This window comes from Tamandua tetradactyla, chromosome 11 (assembly GCF_023851605.1).
Source record: "Tamandua tetradactyla isolate mTamTet1 chromosome 11, mTamTet1.pri, whole genome shotgun sequence".
Taxonomy (NCBI): Eukaryota; Metazoa; Chordata; class Mammalia; order Pilosa; family Myrmecophagidae; genus Tamandua; species Tamandua tetradactyla.
In genome coordinates, this window is record NC_135337.1 from 78,981,318 (window position 1) to 78,999,606 (window position 18,289).

Consider the following 18,289-nt stretch of genomic DNA (forward strand, 5'->3'; position numbering starts at 1 on the left):
CTTGGTCCACCGATACGTATGCCTAAGAGTTACTTCTGGAGGACCTCTTTTGTTGCTCAGACGTGGCCTCACTCTCTCTAAGCCCAACTCTGCAAGTGAAACCATTGCCCTGCCCACTACATGGGGCATGACATGCAGGGGTGAAAGTCTCCCTGGCAGCGTGGGAGATGACTCCCAGGGATGAGTCTGGCCCTGGCACCATGGGATCAACAATGCCATCCTGACCAAAAGGGGGAAAAGAAGTGTAGCAAGTAAGGTATCAGTGGCTGAGAGAGTTCAAATAGAGCTGAGTGGCTACTTTGAAGGTCACTCTTATACAAGCTTCAGTTAGATGTTGCTACCTATCATAGCTTGCCAAACCCCAACCCAGACCATTCCTGCCAATCCTAAAGAACACCCAGGGCATTATATAAGATTCTACAAAGTTTCCATGCACTAGGATAACGTTCTAGAAACCTATCACTTCCAGATGGGTCCCTGGACCAGTTAAGTCCTGAAATGAAGAGAGGCCAACCTCTCCAGAACATTAACTAATTTCATCCCCCTATCCTATACTATCAATAGCCCCTTTCAACATGAAAAAATGAGAACGGGCATAGTACAAATACCCCTACAGAGTGCAAGAAAGATCAAAGGTGATGGTGGAGTTATACAGAGAAGGTAGGGTTTAACAAACGAGTATGAGTGCTGAATCATTATATAGATATTTCTTTTAGTCTCCAGTATTTTAGAGCAGCTAGAAGTAAAAACTTAAAATTATGGATTTGTAACCCACACCAAACACTGAAATCTGCTCTACAATTAATTGTTGCCACGTACTCTGAAATTTATTGTTTTTATATATATACATGTTATTTTTCACTTTGTGAACTACTGATTGTACATTTTGGATGATTGCATAGTATATGAATATATAATATATATCAATTAAAAATATTGCACTAACCAACTCTGCACGTAAAATTATTATGCTCCCCCCCTTTGTGGGATGTGACGTCAGGGGTGAAAGTCTCTCTGGCAATGTGGGAGAAGACCCCCAGGGATGAGGCTGACCCTGGCACCATGGGTTCAACAATGTCTTCCTGACCAAAAGGCGGGGAGCAATGCAACAAAATGAGGCATCAGTGACTGAGAGAGATCAAATAGAGTTGAGAGGCTATTCTGGAGGCTACTCTTAAGCAAGCTTCAGCTAGATAGTGCTAATTGCCATAGTTTGCCAAACCCCAACCAACATCACTCCTGTTAACCCAAAAGAACATCCAGGGCTCTATCTGAGATCCTACAAAAGTTTCAAGCACTAAAGTTATTTTCGGAAACCTGAGTGTGGTTCCTAGGCCAGATAAGTCCTGAAACCCAGAGGGCCCAGCCTCTCCAGAACATCAACCATTTCCACCCCCCCATCCCATATTGTTGACATCCCTTTTCAACACTAAAAAAATTAGAATGGGCATAGCCCAAATACCCCTAAAGATTGGGAGAAGGATAAAGACGGAGGAGGAGTTATGACAAAGAAGTTGAGATATAATAAATAAGTATGACTGCTGAATCATTGTATTGATATTTCTTTTTTGGTTCCAGTGTCATGGAGCAGCTAAAAGAAACAAAACTCAAATTGTGGAACTATAACCCATACCAACTCTGACATCTGTTCTATAACTACATGTTACAATGTACTTTGAAATGTATTGCTTTTTGTATATATACTAAACTTCACAATACAAATGTCTTTAAAATATTGCCTTAAGTGGGGTTGGGGGTGGGGGAGGCAGGTGTAGATATAAAAGGGCAGTGTGTGGGATGCTCCTTGTATGTGTTTTCTATTGCAGCCGTAACCAATTACCCCAAGGTTAGTGGCTTATAAGGACACAAATTTATTGTATCAACATTCTGAAGGTCAGAGTTTCAAAATCAAGGTGTCCTCAGGGCTGGTTGTTTCTGGAGGTTTCCAGTTGAACATCTGTTTCTTTGCCTTTTCCAGTTCTAAAGGCCGCCAACATCCCTTGGCTCCTGGGCCCCTCCTCCATGTTCAAAGCCAGCAACGGAGCATCTTCCAATCTCTCTCAATTTTCATTGTTACCTTTCCTTCTCTCACTCTGACTCTCCTTGCTCCCTCTTTTAAGAACCTTTGCCCACACTCTTTCAGCCAAAACGACAAGCAAACTCACTGCCTTCCCCCTCTCTACGTGGGACATGACTACCAGGGGTGTGGACCTTCCTGGCAACATGGGACAGAAATCCTAGAATGAGCTGAGACTCAGCATCAAGGGATTGAGAAAACCTTCTAGACCAAGAGGGGGAAAAGCGAAATGAGACAAAATAAAGTGACAATGGCTGAGAGATTTCAAATAGAGTCGAGAGGTTATCCTGGAGGTTATTCTTACTCATTATATAGATATCACCTTGTTAGTTAAGGTGTAATGGAGAGGCTGGAGGGAACTGCCTGAAAATGTAGAGCTGTGTTCCAGTAACCACATTTCTTGAAGATGAATGTATAATGATATAGCTTTCACAAAGTGATTGTGTGATTGTGAAAACCTTGCGTCTGATGCTCCTTTTATCTATCTTATCAAGAGACTAGTAAAACACATGCATAAAAAATAAATAAATAGGGGGAACAAATGTTAAAATAAATTTAGTAGATTGAAATGCTAGTGATCAATGAAAGGGAGGGGAAAGGGGTATGGTATGTATGAATTTTTTTCAGTTGTCTTTTTATTCCTTGTTCTGAATTGATGCAGATGTTCTAAGAAATGATCATGATGATGAATATGCAACTATGTGATGATATTGAGAAATACTGATTATATATGTAGAATGGAATGATCATATGGTAAGAATGTTTGTGTTTGTATGTTGGTACATTTAATAAATAAAATAAATTAAGAGAAAAAAAAGGACCTTTGCCCAGGATCCTCTCCCCATCTTGAGATCCCTAATTTATTCCTATCTGCAAAGCCCCTTTTGCCATGCAAGGCACCCTAGTCACAGGTCCCAGGGTTGAGACATGGCATCTTGTGGGGACAGTGAGCTGGCTGTATGAAAATCAGTCTGTATCATGACTGTGATGGTACCGCATGAAAAACATGTGATAAACCAGAGTGTAGAACACACGCACGAATGCAAGTAAACCTGGGGAAATCAGAAGAAGATGCTGCATTTTATCAACGTTGATAACCTGTTTATGCTATTTTGCAAGACATTATCACTGGCGGAAACTGGGTGAAGGCTTGGCTCTCTTTGGGTTAGTTCTTACAACCGCGTGGGATTCGACAGTGATCTCAAAACAGCTGTCTAATGAAAAAAGAAAATTGCCTTCAAATGTCATTTATCCTATTTCCAGAGGTTTCTTTCGCACCCCCATAGATTTTGTGCTGGAGGTAAATGCCTCGCTTTTCTCACCCGAATCCTTTCCAGGCAAATGGCTTTTCCTCTCTGGTTCCAGTCTTAGAGAACATTATTTAATTCTCATCTCCATATTTTAGCAGGGTTGCATGTTTTGATAAACTGGAACTCCAGAGGGGTGACAGAGCCCAGTAAGCATTCCATAAACAGTCCTGGGCCCCATACTGGGGATTCAGAGAGAAGCAGGGGGGAAGGTCTGTCATCCAAGTCTGGGTTGGGACGGGGGTCTGGACGCCCAGGCTGAGATCAGACACATAATTAAGAGGGACCAGTTCTCAGTGGTTGCACAAAGAGTTACCAGGAATCTGTTTTCAAGATGAGTTGTCAGGGTCCGCACTGCACAAGCGTAGAGGAAGCATGGAACAGAAGGTACAAAGTGCCTTGGGTTAAACACAGACTTCTCTCTGGCCATCAGTTGTTTGCAGGCCTGCAGGTGCAAGATTGCGAGCTTTCTGCCGTGCGCCAGCCTCCCTTTGGGTGTGGCCCTGATATCTGCTTCCTGCACCCCTGGGCCTACCTCCTCCCCAAGAGCAACCTCAGGGCAAATCACACACCTGCCACCCTGCCTTCCAGATGTTTTAGCACCCAAGCCAAGCCCTCCTGTAAACATCAGCCTGAACCACAGGCCAGCCAGGGTTTGTTGTGAAACCTGTTATCTGGAGTCAGCTTTCCAACAGGAATGCAGGCAATAGAACAAAACAAAACAGACCAAAAACCAGGAGATCAACTCCAGGAGGCCAGAGGTCATTTTTCTTTTGGTTCTGGGTCCTCAGTGCCTGGAACAGTGGTTGCCCTACTCTAGGTGCTTCATATTTATTATTTCTGAAACGAATGAATGAGCGAATGTTGCTTTAAATCAGAAGGTGGCGAACAGAAGGGATTTCTCTGCTCTGCATGGCATTTTGATGTTTTTCACTAATTGTCCCTGTTGTGGGTGGAATTGGGTCTCCCAAAAAGATATTTTTCGAGCCCAACCTCCCTCCTCCTGTCCCCCTCCTAGGTCCTGCAAATGTGACCTTATTTGGAAATGGGGTCTTTGCATGTTTAGTTAGTTAAGATGAGGCCAATCTGGGTTCTGATCCAATAGGACTGGTGTCCTTAGAATAAGGAGAGAAGAGACAGGCCAGGTGAAGACAGAGGCAGCTGCTAGCCATAGAAAGCCAAGGATGACCCAACACCTGCAGATGCTGGAAGAGACAGGCAAGGGTCCTTTCCCAAAACTTTGAGAGGCAACCTGGCCCTGCTGGCACCTTGATTTCAAACTTCTGGCCTCCAGACTGTGTGATGAAACATTTCTGTTGTTTGAAGCCATTCCATTAGTGGCACTTTTTTAATGGCAGCCCTAGGGTTTAAACCTATGGGTTTCTGACGGAGCATGGCGCTAGGATACCTCTAGCATCTGGAATTGGGAGGGAATAAATTCCTGTCGTTTTAAGTCACCCAGTTTGGGCTAATTTGGGACAGCAAACTTAGGAAACTGAGACAGCTCTCTAGCTAAAACTGCACACCTGGCTTCACTGTTTTCTTCTTATCACATGTCACCATCTGTATTAGTTTTCTAGCTGTCATAACAAAGTACCATGGATTGAATGGCTTCAAACAACGAAAATTTATTCTCTCATAGTTCTGTAGACCGGAAGTCCAAAATCAAGGTTTTGGTAGGGCTACCCAACCTCTGACGTTCCAGGCAGGGTCCTTCCTTGACTCTTCTAGCCCCAGACACTCCTTGGCTCGTGGCAGCTTCACTCCAATGTTTGCCTCTGTCTTCACATGCAGTCTTCCTTCTGTGTTTCTGCCTTTGTGTTGCTTTTTCTCCTCCTCCTCCTTCTTTTTCTTTTTAAAGTGTTTCCAAGATCAATTCCCCGCAGGCTAACCTCATGAGAAACTATCAAAACCAGCTCTAAGTAATACTTACGGCAATCAATCCTAGAACAGTGCTGGAGTGATCGCTGAAGCTATAGGTTCTGGAATGTCCACGCCAACTACAAGGTTTATTAGATCCCAGGCCTCCAATCACTTTAGGGGACAGGCAGATGCTCTCCCAACAGATAACTGCTGGCCACAATCCTTTTCTGTTGTGACCTCATTGCAGACTTGATTACACTGCCTAAAAGCCCCTCAGCCTGAGGACTGGGTCCCTTTCCCAGAGTCTGTTGACCAGCCTTGCTCGATCCCTGAGTGCTGCCCCAGAATACAGATGGGCAGTGGGAGATCTGCTCACATGCCCCAGCTCCTGTGTCCATGCGTTTCCTCTAATAAATTAAAGAACATCTATATGTATCTTGTCAGACTATATACCCCCTTGATTTCTTCACAGTGAGCTAGCTCTGTTTCTTATTCCCTGGCCTCTTTCTCCTCTCCCTCTCTGTTTATTGATGTGATGGCAGGCGCCAGCTGGGTCTTGGACCCAGAGGTTTAAGCTGTGTTTTTCAAGACGGCAGCGCCTCCTACTCTTATTCTTATAAGGACACTAATCATAGTGTTTGAAAGACCCACCCTACTCCAGCATGGCTTCATCTTAACTAATTATGTCTGTAAAGATCCCGTTTCCATATAAGGTCACATTCTGAGGTTCTGAGGATATGAATGGGGGGCGGGGCAGTATCAACCCAATACACCATCTAATATGTTTTTTACATATTTATCTTGTCTATTGTTTATCTCTCTCAGACAACAAGACTGTGAGGTTTATGGAGCGACGGCTGTAGGCTTTCCAGTCCTAAGTGCCCATTAACTATTTTTGAAATGAATGAAGAAATGAATGAATGAATGATTCCCACCTCCGGTCCCAGTAACTGGAGCCCACCGGCCACGCCCCAAGCACGCCGCGCATGCTCCGTCTCTAGGCCCTGCACGGCGCCGACTCGCGCAAACCATTTCCACTGCTCGTACCGGGTGGGGAGTAGAATCCTTTCCGGAGAAAGAACGAAAGTTGAGCTTTCTCTTCCTCGAAGAAATGTCCCTTGAGCAGTCTTTAGTACGGGATATGAGCTGTTTTTCACGGTGCCCGTTCGAGCTCACGGGCCTCTGTCCGCCACCGGAGACTTTGATGGGATTTCCCCCTTTGGTCTCGTTGGTGCAGTCCTGCCCGGTCACGTGGGCAGTAAGATGGCGGCCCCCAGAGCGCGCTGCTGCGGTCTCTGCTGGTGAAGAGGCGGCGGCGGGGGAAGCAGGCTGGCCAGGTGGATTCTGCGTTCCTGCAGCTCGCTGGCGCGATCCGGCGGCAGATCACGGTGTGGGTCCTGGGCCTTGGCGGGGCGGGTACCGGGAGAACGCCTCGTCGGGATACTTGGTTTCCGGGGATCACTTCTCTGGGGGACTCGGGGAACGAGCCCGTGAAGGATCCCATGTTGGGCCACTCGTTTCACGGGGTTCTGGGGTCTCGGGGAGCCAACCTATGAGGGATCTAGTGCAAGGCGTCCTGGGGAAACCGGTCGTCGCTGGGGAGATCGGGAGAGCAGTCCCTGAGGGACCTCGTGTCGGAGCGACCCCTTCCTGAGGAGGGGAGGTCCCAGAGACCACTTTGCTGGAGATTCTTAGTTTAGAGGGGCTTTTTGGGTGGGGAGAGGGTGTTAGGGTTTCCCCGATCCAGGGTTTCCCTTTTTCCATCCAGGCCTGGGAAGTACACTTGTTTGTCGCTAAGAGATCTTTACAGGTGCGAGCAGATTCTCAGATTCTTTCTTGGCTGGGTGGGATCCCCTCAACTCCGTGTCCTCATCCTTGTCCCCCTTCCTATTGAAAAGTGGATCCAACAGCGAGTTGTGGACTTGGAAGTGGTTGTGTGTATTCTCCCTTGTCCTGGGCACGGGGTGGGGGTGGGGGGCGGTTGTTTAGCTCCCTGTGGAAATATTTAGCGCCAGTTCTTATTTATCAAGTGCTTCTAGGTACCAGGCGTTGTCCAAGGTACTCAATGAACATAATTGTATTCATAGCGAATCTGTGAGGTTCATGTGTTCCTTATACCCATTTTACAGATGAGCTACTGTATATAAAAGTTCATAGTACTGTGCTTGGCTCTGACTGCCCAGTTCATTCATTCAACGGGTATTTATTGAGCACATACTGCATTAACAGGTTCTGCCTGACCTGGGAACACATCAAAGTGAACAAAATTGTATGTATATATTTATAAAAGAAATATACACATACATAGGCAGCATAACTTAGGCCTATGCTTGTGAAGCTTACTTTCTAGTAAGGAGGAAACAGACAAATAATGAGTAGATCAGTGAAATATTTAGAATGTCAAATGCATTAGACTTGAAGAAAAAGAAAGCAGGGAAAAGGAGTGCTGGGCAGAAGGTAAAGACTGGAAGAAAACCCAAGAAATGTGAGCTAATCCTATTTTTTATTCCAGATAAATAAACTAAACTCAGAGACATTTGGCCCAGTTTGAGGGCAGCACCTGCATGGCGTTTCAGGTCTAACCTACAGAGCTTCCCATCTATAATTAAGCTGCCTGCTTGGCCTGGTTTCTCTTCTTTCCCAAGAGTTTAAGATCTCTGGGGATGATGCAGTAGGGAAGAGCCTTTCCCAGGCATCTTGAGGGAGGCCCCATACGGACCAGGAATTAGGAGTCCTGGATTCTGTGAGCCCTTGACTTGCTGTGTGACTCTGGACAAATTGCCTCTCCCCCATGTAGAACAAGGATTTGAGTCTCGATGGTCCCTAACACCCTGCCAGCTCACACCCTCCTGGTTTCTGTGGTCTCTGACTGGCCTTCTTTTATGTTGTCATCCTCATTAAACACAGTCGGCGCTGCTGATGCCTCTGGGAGCCACATTCAGCTACCAGCATGCCACGGCCTGCTGGACACATTTATGAAGCGTCCACTAGGTTCTCAGAGGGCCTGGAGGGTGGAGTTGGGGGACTCTTCTCCTAGCCTTACCTGTGTCGTTTCATCTTCTGGATTCATCCATTCAGCATAGCATTTGTGGCTTAGAGCCAGACTCTGGAACCAGAGTACCTGGATTCAAGTCTCTTCACTCCATTCCTAATTAACTTGATTAACCTCTCTGGGCCTCTGTTTCCCTGTCTGTAAAATGGAGACAGTCATGGTACCTACCTCATAAGGCTGTGGTGAGGATTAAAAAGCTTAGGTTAGTGACTGACACTGAGAAAATGCCACATAAATGTCAGCTACTGTCGTTATTTTGCTTGTTGTTTTTATTGGGGAGCTCCTGTATGCCAGTCAGTGTGCTGAGGGCTAGGGACCCTGCAGTGACTGAAAGAGAGTCTTAGTCCCTGCCTTCAGGATGCTTAGACTCTAACAAGAAGCAACTAAACCCATAAATATCTAATATGTAAGCAACTAAACCCATAAGTACCTAATATGAAGTCTAGCAGTGGGAAATGCTTTGAAGACAACCAAACAACAAGGGAAAAGAGATGGAGGAATGGCCTTGTGGATTGTGATCAGGGCAGGCTTCCCTGAGGAGGTGATATTGGAGGCCTGAGGGTAAGAGTACAAACAGCGATGCAAGCATTTGGGGGATGAGTGTTACTGAAGGCGAGAACAGCAAGTACAAAGGGCCTGAGGCAGGTCTGTGCCTGGGATGTTGGAGGAGGCCCATGTGGCTGGAGCTGAGGGAGCTAGGGAGGAGGGGAGGAAGGGAGGGGACGGGGCAGGCCAGGCAGGACCTTTGGGACTGTCAAGGAGTTTGGAGTAATGGGGAAATCCATAGGAAGATTTTAAATAAGGGGAGTAACATAGTCCAATTTACATACTGAAAGATTTCCTATATTAGTTAGCTAGGCTGTGTAACAGATTATTCCCAAATTTAGCAGTTTTAAACAGCAGTCAACATTTATTACTTCATATGGTTTCCGAGGGTCAGAAATGTGGGCATGGCTTAGCTGGGTGGTCTTGGCTCAGGTTCTCTCTGGGGGTTGCAGTTCAGTTAAGATATTGGCCAGTGCTGCATAATCTGAACGGTTGACCAGGGCTGCAGAAGGCACTTCCAGCCCCCTTGTCTCACTCAGCTATGGGCAGGGACCTCCCTCCCTTTCCATGTGGGCCTTAGCTGTGTGAGTGTTCTGAGCTCTAGTGGCTGGCTCCCACCAGAGCACATAATCCAAGAGAGAGCAAGGGGGAAGCCACAGTGCCTTTTCTTTTTTTTTTTTTAACATGGGCAGGCACCGGGAATCGAACCCGGGTCCTCGGGCATGGCAGGCAAGCATTCTTACCTGCTGAGCCACTGTGGCCCACCCCACAGTGCCTTTTATGGCCCACTCTCGGATGTCATGTTCAGGCATTTCTGCCATATCCAAAGTCAGCTGTTTAGTATGGGTGAGCCCCAAGATGCAGGGGTTGCTGGGGCCATTTTGGTGCCTAGCTCCCACAATCCCTCTGGCTGCTGTGTGGAGAACAGATCAATGGAAAGACTGAGGCCCAGAGAGGCCAAGTAACCTACAGAAGGCCACACAGCAAGTAGGCGGGGCCAGAACTGAGCTTTCAACCCAGACTCTCGGACTAGGCCCTTACCTTTTAATTATTATTATTATTATTATTATTATTATTTTTTTTTTTTTTAAAGGAAAGACAGAGAGAAGGAAGGAAGGATAGAAGGAAGGAAGGAAGGAAGAAAGGGAAACATTTTTAAACATTTTCTTGTTTTATTGTATTCTGTTTCTCCGTTTTTGTTACATGGGCTGGGGCCGGGAATCGAACCGAGGTCCTCCGGCATAGCAGGCAAGCACTTTGCCCGCTGAGCCACCGCGGCCCGCCTATTATTATTTTTTAAAATTATGGTAAAATATATACAACATAAGTCAATTTATCTGTTTTTTTTTAGTGTACAATTCAGTGACATTTTAAGTACATTGAAAAGGTTGTCTAACTTTCACCATATCTATTTCCCAATCATTTTCATCCTCTCAAACAGAAACCCATACCCATGAAGCAAGTTTTTGTCTCCTTCCAGCCCCTAGCAACTGCTATTCTGCTTTCTACCTCTATGAGTGTGCTTATTCTAAATAATTCACAGAAGCAAGATCATGTAATATATTGTCTTATGTCTGGCTTACTTTACATCATGTCTTCAAAGTTCATCCATGTTGTCACATTATCAGGATTTCGTTCCTTTTTTAAAAAAATTTATTTATTAATTAAAAAAATTAACAAACCAAATAAAACACCAACATATATATAATCAGTAATTCACAATATCATCACTTAGTTGCATATCCATCATTTCTTAGAACATTTGCATCAATTCAGAAAAAGAAATAAAAAAACAATAGAAAAAGAAAACGAAAACAGAAAAGAAAAAAAAAAAAGATTATACCTACCATACCCCTTACCCCTCACTTTCATTGAGATTTCATTCCTTTTTATGGCTGAATAACATCCCATTGTCTGGACGGACCCAATTTTGTTCCTCCATCCATCCACTGCTGGGCACTTGGATTGCTTCTACCTTTTGGCAATTACGCATAATCCCGCCATGAACATTGGCGTCCAGTTAGCTGCCTGACTCCTCATTTTCAGTTCTTTAGGGGGCTACCTAAGAGGGGGCCTGCGGGATCACTTGGCCAGCCCTAACCCTGAACTGAACAAGTCTGGGTGGGCGAAAGCCATCTGTAACCCAGGCTCTTTTCCTGCCGTAGGTACCTGAGCCCACGAGTCCCCCAGGTGTAGCCCCAGCCGCAGGCCAGGCCCCCTACTACTGCAGACGCAGGCGCGCGCCATGGTGACCGAGCAGGAGGTGGAGGCCATCGGGCAGACCCTGGTGGACCCCCAGCAGCCGCTGCAGGCTCGCTTCCGGGCACTCTTCACCCTGCGCGGGCTGGGTGGCCCGGACGCCATCGCCTGGATCAGCCGGGCCTTCGGCGACGATTCCGCGCTGCTGAAGCACGAACTGGCATACTGCCTGGGCCAAATGCAGGATGACCGCGCCATCCCCGTGTTAGTGGACGTGCTCCGCGACGTGGGCCAGGAGGCCATGGTGCGCCACGAGGCTGGTGAGTGCCCGGCTGGGGGCGTAGGTGGCCCCTCTCCCCCCCCCCCCCACCGGCCCCCTGCTTCTTTCTTCCCCACTTCCTCCTCGCCTCCCGCACCCACTGGCTCACAGATGATAGCTATCGGGGGTCAGCAAACTTTTCTGTAAAGGACCAGTCAGGGAATATTCTCGACTTTCTGGGCCGAATGGCCTCTGTCGCAACTACCCTACTTTGCCGTGTAGCCTGAAAGTCTCCATAGCCAGAGGATGCATGAAGAGGCGTGGCCGTGTACCAATAAAGAATTTATCCGTGGGCGCTGAGACGCAGATTTCATGTAGGATGCACGTGCCATGAAATCTTTTGCGTTTTCCCCAAACCATCTAAAAGCATAGAAAGCATTCATTGCTCACAGGCTGTAGTTTGCCAAAACTTCCCACCCTGTGTTGATTCCAGATCGATTTCATTCATTCAGCTGAATTGATTGAGCTCCTGCTGTATGCTAGGCCCTCTTCTAGCTGGGGAGGCAGAGAGTAAAAAGGCCAAATGAATGAAATCCAAGGCCTGTGTCTCCATCACCAGCCAGCTCATTTGCACCTAGTTAAGTGGTGGTGGGGTGTATAGTACCCGGAGGTTAGGTTTCGTGCACGTGGGACTTTTCCTGGGCCCAGGAAGCCAGACAGCTGTGTAGGAATTACAGCCTTTAGCAGGAAGGGAAAAGCTGTCAGCTCATCTGCTGCACAGGCGGGTGTCTTGGAGCTCTTTTTAAAAAATCTTTTTTATTGTGAATTACCACATATGTACAAAAAAGCAATAAATTTCAAAGTGCATTGTAATAAGTAGTTATAAAACAGATTTTAGAGTTTGGTGTGGGTGACAGTTCCACAATTTCAGGTTTTTCCTTCTAGCTGTTCTTAGACATTGGAGACTAAAAGAAATATCAATATAATGATTCAGCAGTCATACTCAGTTGTTAAATCCTATCTTCTCTTTTATAACTCCTCCTTCTTCTTTTATCTCTCTCCCAATCTTTTGGGGTATTTGGACTATGCCTATTCTAAGATTTTCATGTTGGAAAGAGCTCTCAACAATATGGGATAGGGGGATGGAATTAGTTGATGTTCTGGAGAGACTGGCCCCTCTGGGTTTTGGGATTTAGCTGGCCTAGGAACCTATCTGGAGGTTGTAGATTTCTGGAAAGTAATCATAGTGCATGGAAATTTGTAGAATCTCAAATAGAGCCCTAGGTGTTCTTTAGGGTTAACAAGAATGGTTTTTGTTGGGGTTTGGCACACCATGGTAAATAGCAATATCTTGCTGAAACTTGCATGAAGAGTAGCCTCCAGAATAGCTTCTCACTCTATCTGAACTCTCTCAGCCACTGATACCTTATTTGTACACTTCTTTCCCCCTATTTGGTCAGGATGACATTATTGATCCCACAGTGCCAGGGCCAGGCTCATCCCTGGGATTCATTCCCCATGTTTCCAGGGAGACTTTGACCCCTGGATGTCATGCTTGGAGCTCTATTTGAAGAAAAGGGAAAATGAGCATTGTACCCTGAGCTCCCAGCTGATGGATGGGCCCTGGCTTGGACAGGCTGGGACAGGTAGCACTCCCCACTCACACACACACCTGTAGTGCACTCAGCAGCAGCCCCGGCATCTCCGCCCAGCAAGCCTGGCCTGTGAATCCATTTAACTGTTCCTGGGCATTGGATTCTAAATGTCCACCATAAAGTTCCATAATTATACCACAAAATTCTGACCATTTTCAAGTGTACAATTCAGTGGCTTTCAGGACATCCCCAATGTTTTGCTCCCATCACCGCCATCTACTGCCAAAACTTTCCCATCACCCCAAAGAGAAACTCTGGACCACGATGCACTAACTTCCCCTCCCCCCTCCCCCACCCCTGGTAACCACTATTCTGCTTTCTGACTCTATGAATTGGCCGATTCTGTATATTTCATTGTAGTGGAATCATGCGATATTTGTCCTTCTGGGTCTGGCTTCTTTCACTCAACATGACGTCTTCAGGGCTCATCTGTGTTATTGCATGGATTGGAACTTCCTTTTTACAGCTGAATGATATTCCATTCTCTGGATGGACGCATTTTGTCAATCCATTCATCCATTGATAGACACTTAGATCGTTTCCACGTTCTGGCAATTGTGAATAATACCGTGATGAAAACTGGTGGACAAGTATCTGTCTGAGTCCCTACTTGCAGTTCTAGAAGTGGAATTGCTGGGACATATGTTAATTTTATGTTTAACTTTTGAAGAACTGCCAGACTGTTTTCCACAGTGACTGCATCATACTCCATTGTTCTGAGGCATTTTTAAATCCCACAAGGCATTCTCCAGCTCCTTTGGTCTGCCACCCTGGGTTGGCTCAGGGAACCTTCAAGATTTCAATTACTGTTTTTTGTTAGAACTTTCCTTACAAAGAATCTCCCACCCTAAACCTTGTTTTCCTCATAAGCTCTGATATTTTTAGGGTGTGATTTTGCAGACACCCAGTAGTGTTATGGCAGAAGACACTTATGTAAGTGCTAAGGAAGAAAATAAAGCAGGAAACAGGATGGGGTGTCAGTAATGAGGGGTTGCAGTTTTGTATCGGTGAACAGAGACCTGAATGAAATATGGGAGTCATCTGGGTAGATATCTAGGGAACAGTGTTCCAGGCAGAGGGTACAGCCCATGCAAAGGCCCTGAGGCTGGACTGGGCTGGCCTGTTGGAGGAGTGGTGAGAAGGCCCATGTGGCTGGAGCAGAGGGAGCAAGGGGGAGGGCAGGGAGGGGATAGGCAGGGCATGTAGGGCCTGGGGGGCCACAGGGAAGACTTGGGAGCCATGGATGGTGATGGGCAGAAGAGGGTCAGGCCCTGACCAAGATCCTGGTGTATTAAACCTTGCTTATAAGCAACAGTGTTCTCCATGAGCTTGCAAAGCCATGGAGGGGCTTTGCCGATGCAGAGTGGCTTTGGCTTCACCAGCCTCACGTCTCGTTCCTGTTCAGGGCCCACCTGTGCCCTCGAGGAAAAATCAAACTCCTCTGTGCAACCCACAGGCCCTGCCCAGTCGATGTCCCCTGACCTCCTGCTGCATGGCAGGAAACTCTCCCGACCTCGTCTCTTCACTGGCCCCAGGACCTTGGTACATGCCATTCCTGCTCACCCAGAAGTCCTTCCTGTCACTCCTTGCCTTGTCAGCTGACCCTCCTTCCTAGCATCTCAAACTGTTCTCCTCCAGAGCGCTTTCCTTAATGGGCCAACTCCTCTGGTTCCCCCCTTGCTGAATGTTCTTTGGGTCCCATGTTGGCCTGTGTCACCACTGAGGTAGACAGAGTCATCTGTGTTTCCCCGCCTGTGGGACATGGGCTGGGGTGTGCTGTATGGCTGCAGCAGCTTCTGCCTGGCTCAGTTACCCCCACCATCAATTTCTGGGCAAGAGATTCTGACTGGCTCAGCTTGGGGTCTGTACCAGGGGTGGGACCACAGGAGACAGCAGAGCACTGGGGCAAGGGGAAGCCAGAAGATGATAGAGTGCTGTGGTATGTCCCAATAAATGTGGACACTCTGGTTGGTTCTTTTAGGGGAGGCCCTGGGAGCCATTGGGAACCCCAAAGTCCTGGAGATCCTGAAGCAGTACTCTACCGACCCTGTCATTGAGGTAACGCCCCGACCCTCCCTCTCCCCCTGGGAAATTGCCCAGCTCTGGCCTGGACCAGCTTTAGCTCCTGTCTCTCATTCAGCATGGTCCTGCCCCACGGCCTTTGCACCAGCCAGTCCCACTGCCTGGAAAAATGCTTCTTCTGATCTTCACCCGACTCCCTCCCTCACATGCTCAGTTTGTTCCAAATGTCACCTCTTCCTTGAGGCCGTCCCTGACTGCCCCCCTCCATGCCTAATCATGTCACCCTGGTTTATTTCCAGGCCTAACTCGTTTGTTCATTCCTGAGTTCCAGTGGTGGTCTCTCACCCCCACTAACCCACTGGCCCAGAAGGTGGGGATGGGGCCTGTTGTGTCTACTCCCGTGTCCCCAGTGGCCGCCCAAAGGGTGCTCCCTCTGCCAATGACAGCTGTGCCCACATGCCCCTCTCCCTGCAGGTGGCTGAGACATGCCAGCTGGCCGTCCGGCGCCTGGAGTGGCTGCAGCAGCACAGTGGGGAGCCGGCGGGCAGCCCGTACCTCTCGGTGGACCCAGCCCCCCCGGCCGAGGAGCGCGATGTGAGCCGGCTGCGGGCGGCGCTGCTGAACGAGGCCCTGCCACTCTTTGACCGCTACCGGGCCATGTTTGCCCTGCGCAATGCTGGAGGCGAGGAGGCTGCCCTGGCGCTGGCCGAGGGTGAGGAACGCCCCAGGGGGGTGGGGACAGGGGCCAGAGATGTCCTGAGTGGCCTTGGGCCCTTCCATGTCCCTTTATGGGGCTCAGGCACTGCATCTGTGACATGATGCAGAGGAAAGCATCCCCAGCACGGTCAGCCTGGGCCTGGCTCCGGAGGCAGGCAGGCACTCTCCTGTCCCATTTACTGATGGGGGAAACTGAGGCACAGAGAGGCAAGAGACTTGCCCAAGGTCATCCAGTAGGTCAGTGACCATGTTGGGATTTGACCCCTGGCATTGCAGTTTGCCGCCCTTTGCATTTTAGCTGTGACTATTACTTTTATTAGCTTCGTGCTCATGGGGCTGCAGAGGAGGGGAGAAGCCCCTTGGGAAGTCCGAGTGAGAGGAAGCCCACCCATCCCGGGTCCACAAGGACTCAGCCACTCTCTACCTTCCGGGAGTTTCCAGGGGAGACCCCCAGTCATCACCATGTCCCAGGGTCTGGGGGGGGTAGGGTTCAGGAGCCCCAGGGGTTGCTGGGGGGCCCGGACCCCCAGAAAGCTCTATCATGGGGTGGTTATGGGTAGTAGCTCCAAACAGGGGGCTCCACAGACCAAGGGGCCGGCTCCAGCTTCCAGCCCTGCCCCAGAAGTGGCTGTAGTCTCGGGCAGGTGACTTCCCTGGCTAAAAAATTCTGACCTGCTTCCCAGTGGAGCTCAGCCAGCCCCCTCACCCCATGCATTGTCATTAATGGAGATGCACAAACAGCAGCCCCTAAACACAAATGCACAATGCAGATAACCTTTAATGGGGTCGTGCCAGGTGGGTGGACATTAATGCCTCCTGAAAAGGTCCAGGGAGAAGGGAGGAAGGCAATACCCACTTCAGACCTCCCTACCTTTAGGGCAGTCAAGGATGATTATTACCCGGCTGGGCCCTCTGCCTGGGCTGCACACGCCTGCCCCCATTCCCACCCCTGGCAGGGGTGCTGGCTCTGCATCTTGTAAGATCCAAGGCCAGCTTTGATCTTAGGGGGCCATGACTCCCCCATTCCCCTGTCCTCCGGAGCACCAGGTCCCTCCCTTCCAGACTGAGCTCCATCAAGGCTTGGTCCCCTCCAAGCACCCCAGCCCAGCCCCGACCACCTGGGGTCTCCTCTAGAGGGAGGGAGAGGGGTACCTTCTCTCCCCTTCCGGCCCCTCCCCTGTCACGCCCCTTCCCCGCCCAGTGAGCGAGCTTTCTGCACCCCGTCTCCCCTCCCCGCAGGCCTGCGCTGCGGCAGCGCCCTCTTCCGCCACGAGGTGGGCTACGTCCTGGGCCAGCTGCAGCACGAGGCGGCGGTGCCCCAGCTGGCAGCCGCGCTGGCCCGGCGCGCCGAGAACGCCATGGTGCGGCACGAGTGCGCCGAAGCCCTGGGTGCCATCGGCCGTCCCGCCTGCCTGGCGGCGCTGCGGGCGCACGCGGAGGACCCCGAGCGCGTGGTGCGCGAGAGTTGCGAGGTGGCCTTGGACGTGTACGCGCACGAGAACGCGCCCGCCTTCCAGTACGCAGACGGCCTGGAGCGGCTGCGCGCGCCCCCGGCTCCAGCCCCCTAGGACCGCCGCCCGCGGGCCACTCCGCAGCTGCGGGGATTTGGGTTTATAAACCGGATTTGCGGAAGTCACGGCCCGGTATATCTCGATTCTGGGATCTGTTCATCTGCTCTGGCATTTTGACCACCCAACGGTGGTGGTCTCTTCTGTCCAGTCCCCTAGGGAGCCGGGTTTTGGGCAAGGGTTCAGGGTGTCCGGGTTGGAAAGGAACTTTCTTGGGCAGCAGGATTGGTGGGGAGCCCCAGCCCAGGCTTAGCTAGGAGTGAGTGGGGGTGGGGTGCTGGGAGAGGAGCAGTGAGACAGTCCCTCTCTGTGGGATCTTTCTAGTCCGGTTGGGGTCATTGGAGGGCTGTCCACGGGTCCTGTTGTTCCCCACCAGCGGGCGCTCTGCTCTGGGATCTTGGCCTGGGTGGACGGGAGTCAGGGCCAGGGAGGGGTGAACCAGACCCCGGCGTGCTGCCCAAATGGAATATTAAATTATTTTTGCCAAGTGATGACTCTTCAGTGTGTGTGTGGGGGGGTGTGTGCTGGCTGCTCCCAGGGAACCGCTAAGCGTGTGTGGGGTGAGCATTTGGGACGCTCCCTTAACATGCAGGTGCAGCGGTTGTGTGGAAACTGAGGCAGGAGGGAGCAGGGCCCTTGCCCTTGAACCTTGCAGGCTGGGGATGTGCTGCCCTCCCCCCCCCCTCTTTTCACTGGTCACAGGAAATCACATGGCCTTGCTCTCCTTCTAAGCTTTGCCTTATCCATCACGTGACTGATCAGCCTCCCTGTGTCTTGTTTTAAGTCAGCTGTGTGTGTGCAGGTGCGAGTAAAAGATCTGCCCAGCCAGCCCCCTCCAAAGGGACTCTGGAGAAACAGTGCTCATACTGGCCCTCTGCAGACCCTCTTACTTACCCAGCTCCTTCAGAGGGCAAAGGGGAAGGGGTGTTGTGGTGTGGATAAGAGTCTGCTCTGTGGGCCCCCATCACAGCCCCTCTGTCCCCTATGCAATATGCAGCCTGCAGCAGCCCATTGGCCTCTCTGT

The 18,289-nt window shown here is 49.5% G+C and overlaps 1 protein-coding gene across 1 annotated transcript; it reads left to right on the forward strand.

Moving 5' to 3' along the window:
- The first annotated feature begins 6,361 nt into the window (after positions 1–6,361).
- On the forward strand, positions 6,362–17,752 carry DOHH (deoxyhypusine hydroxylase). Its single transcript, XM_077121183.1, has 5 exons — positions 6,362–6,637; positions 11,011–11,364; positions 14,940–15,016; positions 15,455–15,692; positions 16,937–17,752. Exons 2-5 carry the CDS (start codon positions 11,091–11,093, stop codon positions 17,263–17,265), a joined length of 918 nt encoding a protein of 305 aa, XP_076977298.1. The 5' UTR covers positions 6,362–6,637; positions 11,011–11,090; the 3' UTR covers positions 17,266–17,752.
- The last annotated feature ends 537 nt before the right edge of the window (positions 17,753–18,289 follow it).

Excerpts from the sequence above, each read along its gene's own strand:
- DOHH (XM_077121183.1), top strand. The coding sequence starts at position 11,091 with ATGGTGACCGAGCAGGAGGTGGAGGCCATCGGGCAGACCCTGGTGGAC. Across the intron at positions 15,017-15,454 it reads CTACCGACCCTGTCATTGAG|GTGGCTGAGACATGCCAGCT; the intron begins GTAACGCCCCGA and ends CTCTCCCTGCAG. Across the intron at positions 15,693-16,936 it reads TGCCCTGGCGCTGGCCGAGG|GCCTGCGCTGCGGCAGCGCC; the intron begins GTGAGGAACGCC and ends CCCTCCCCGCAG.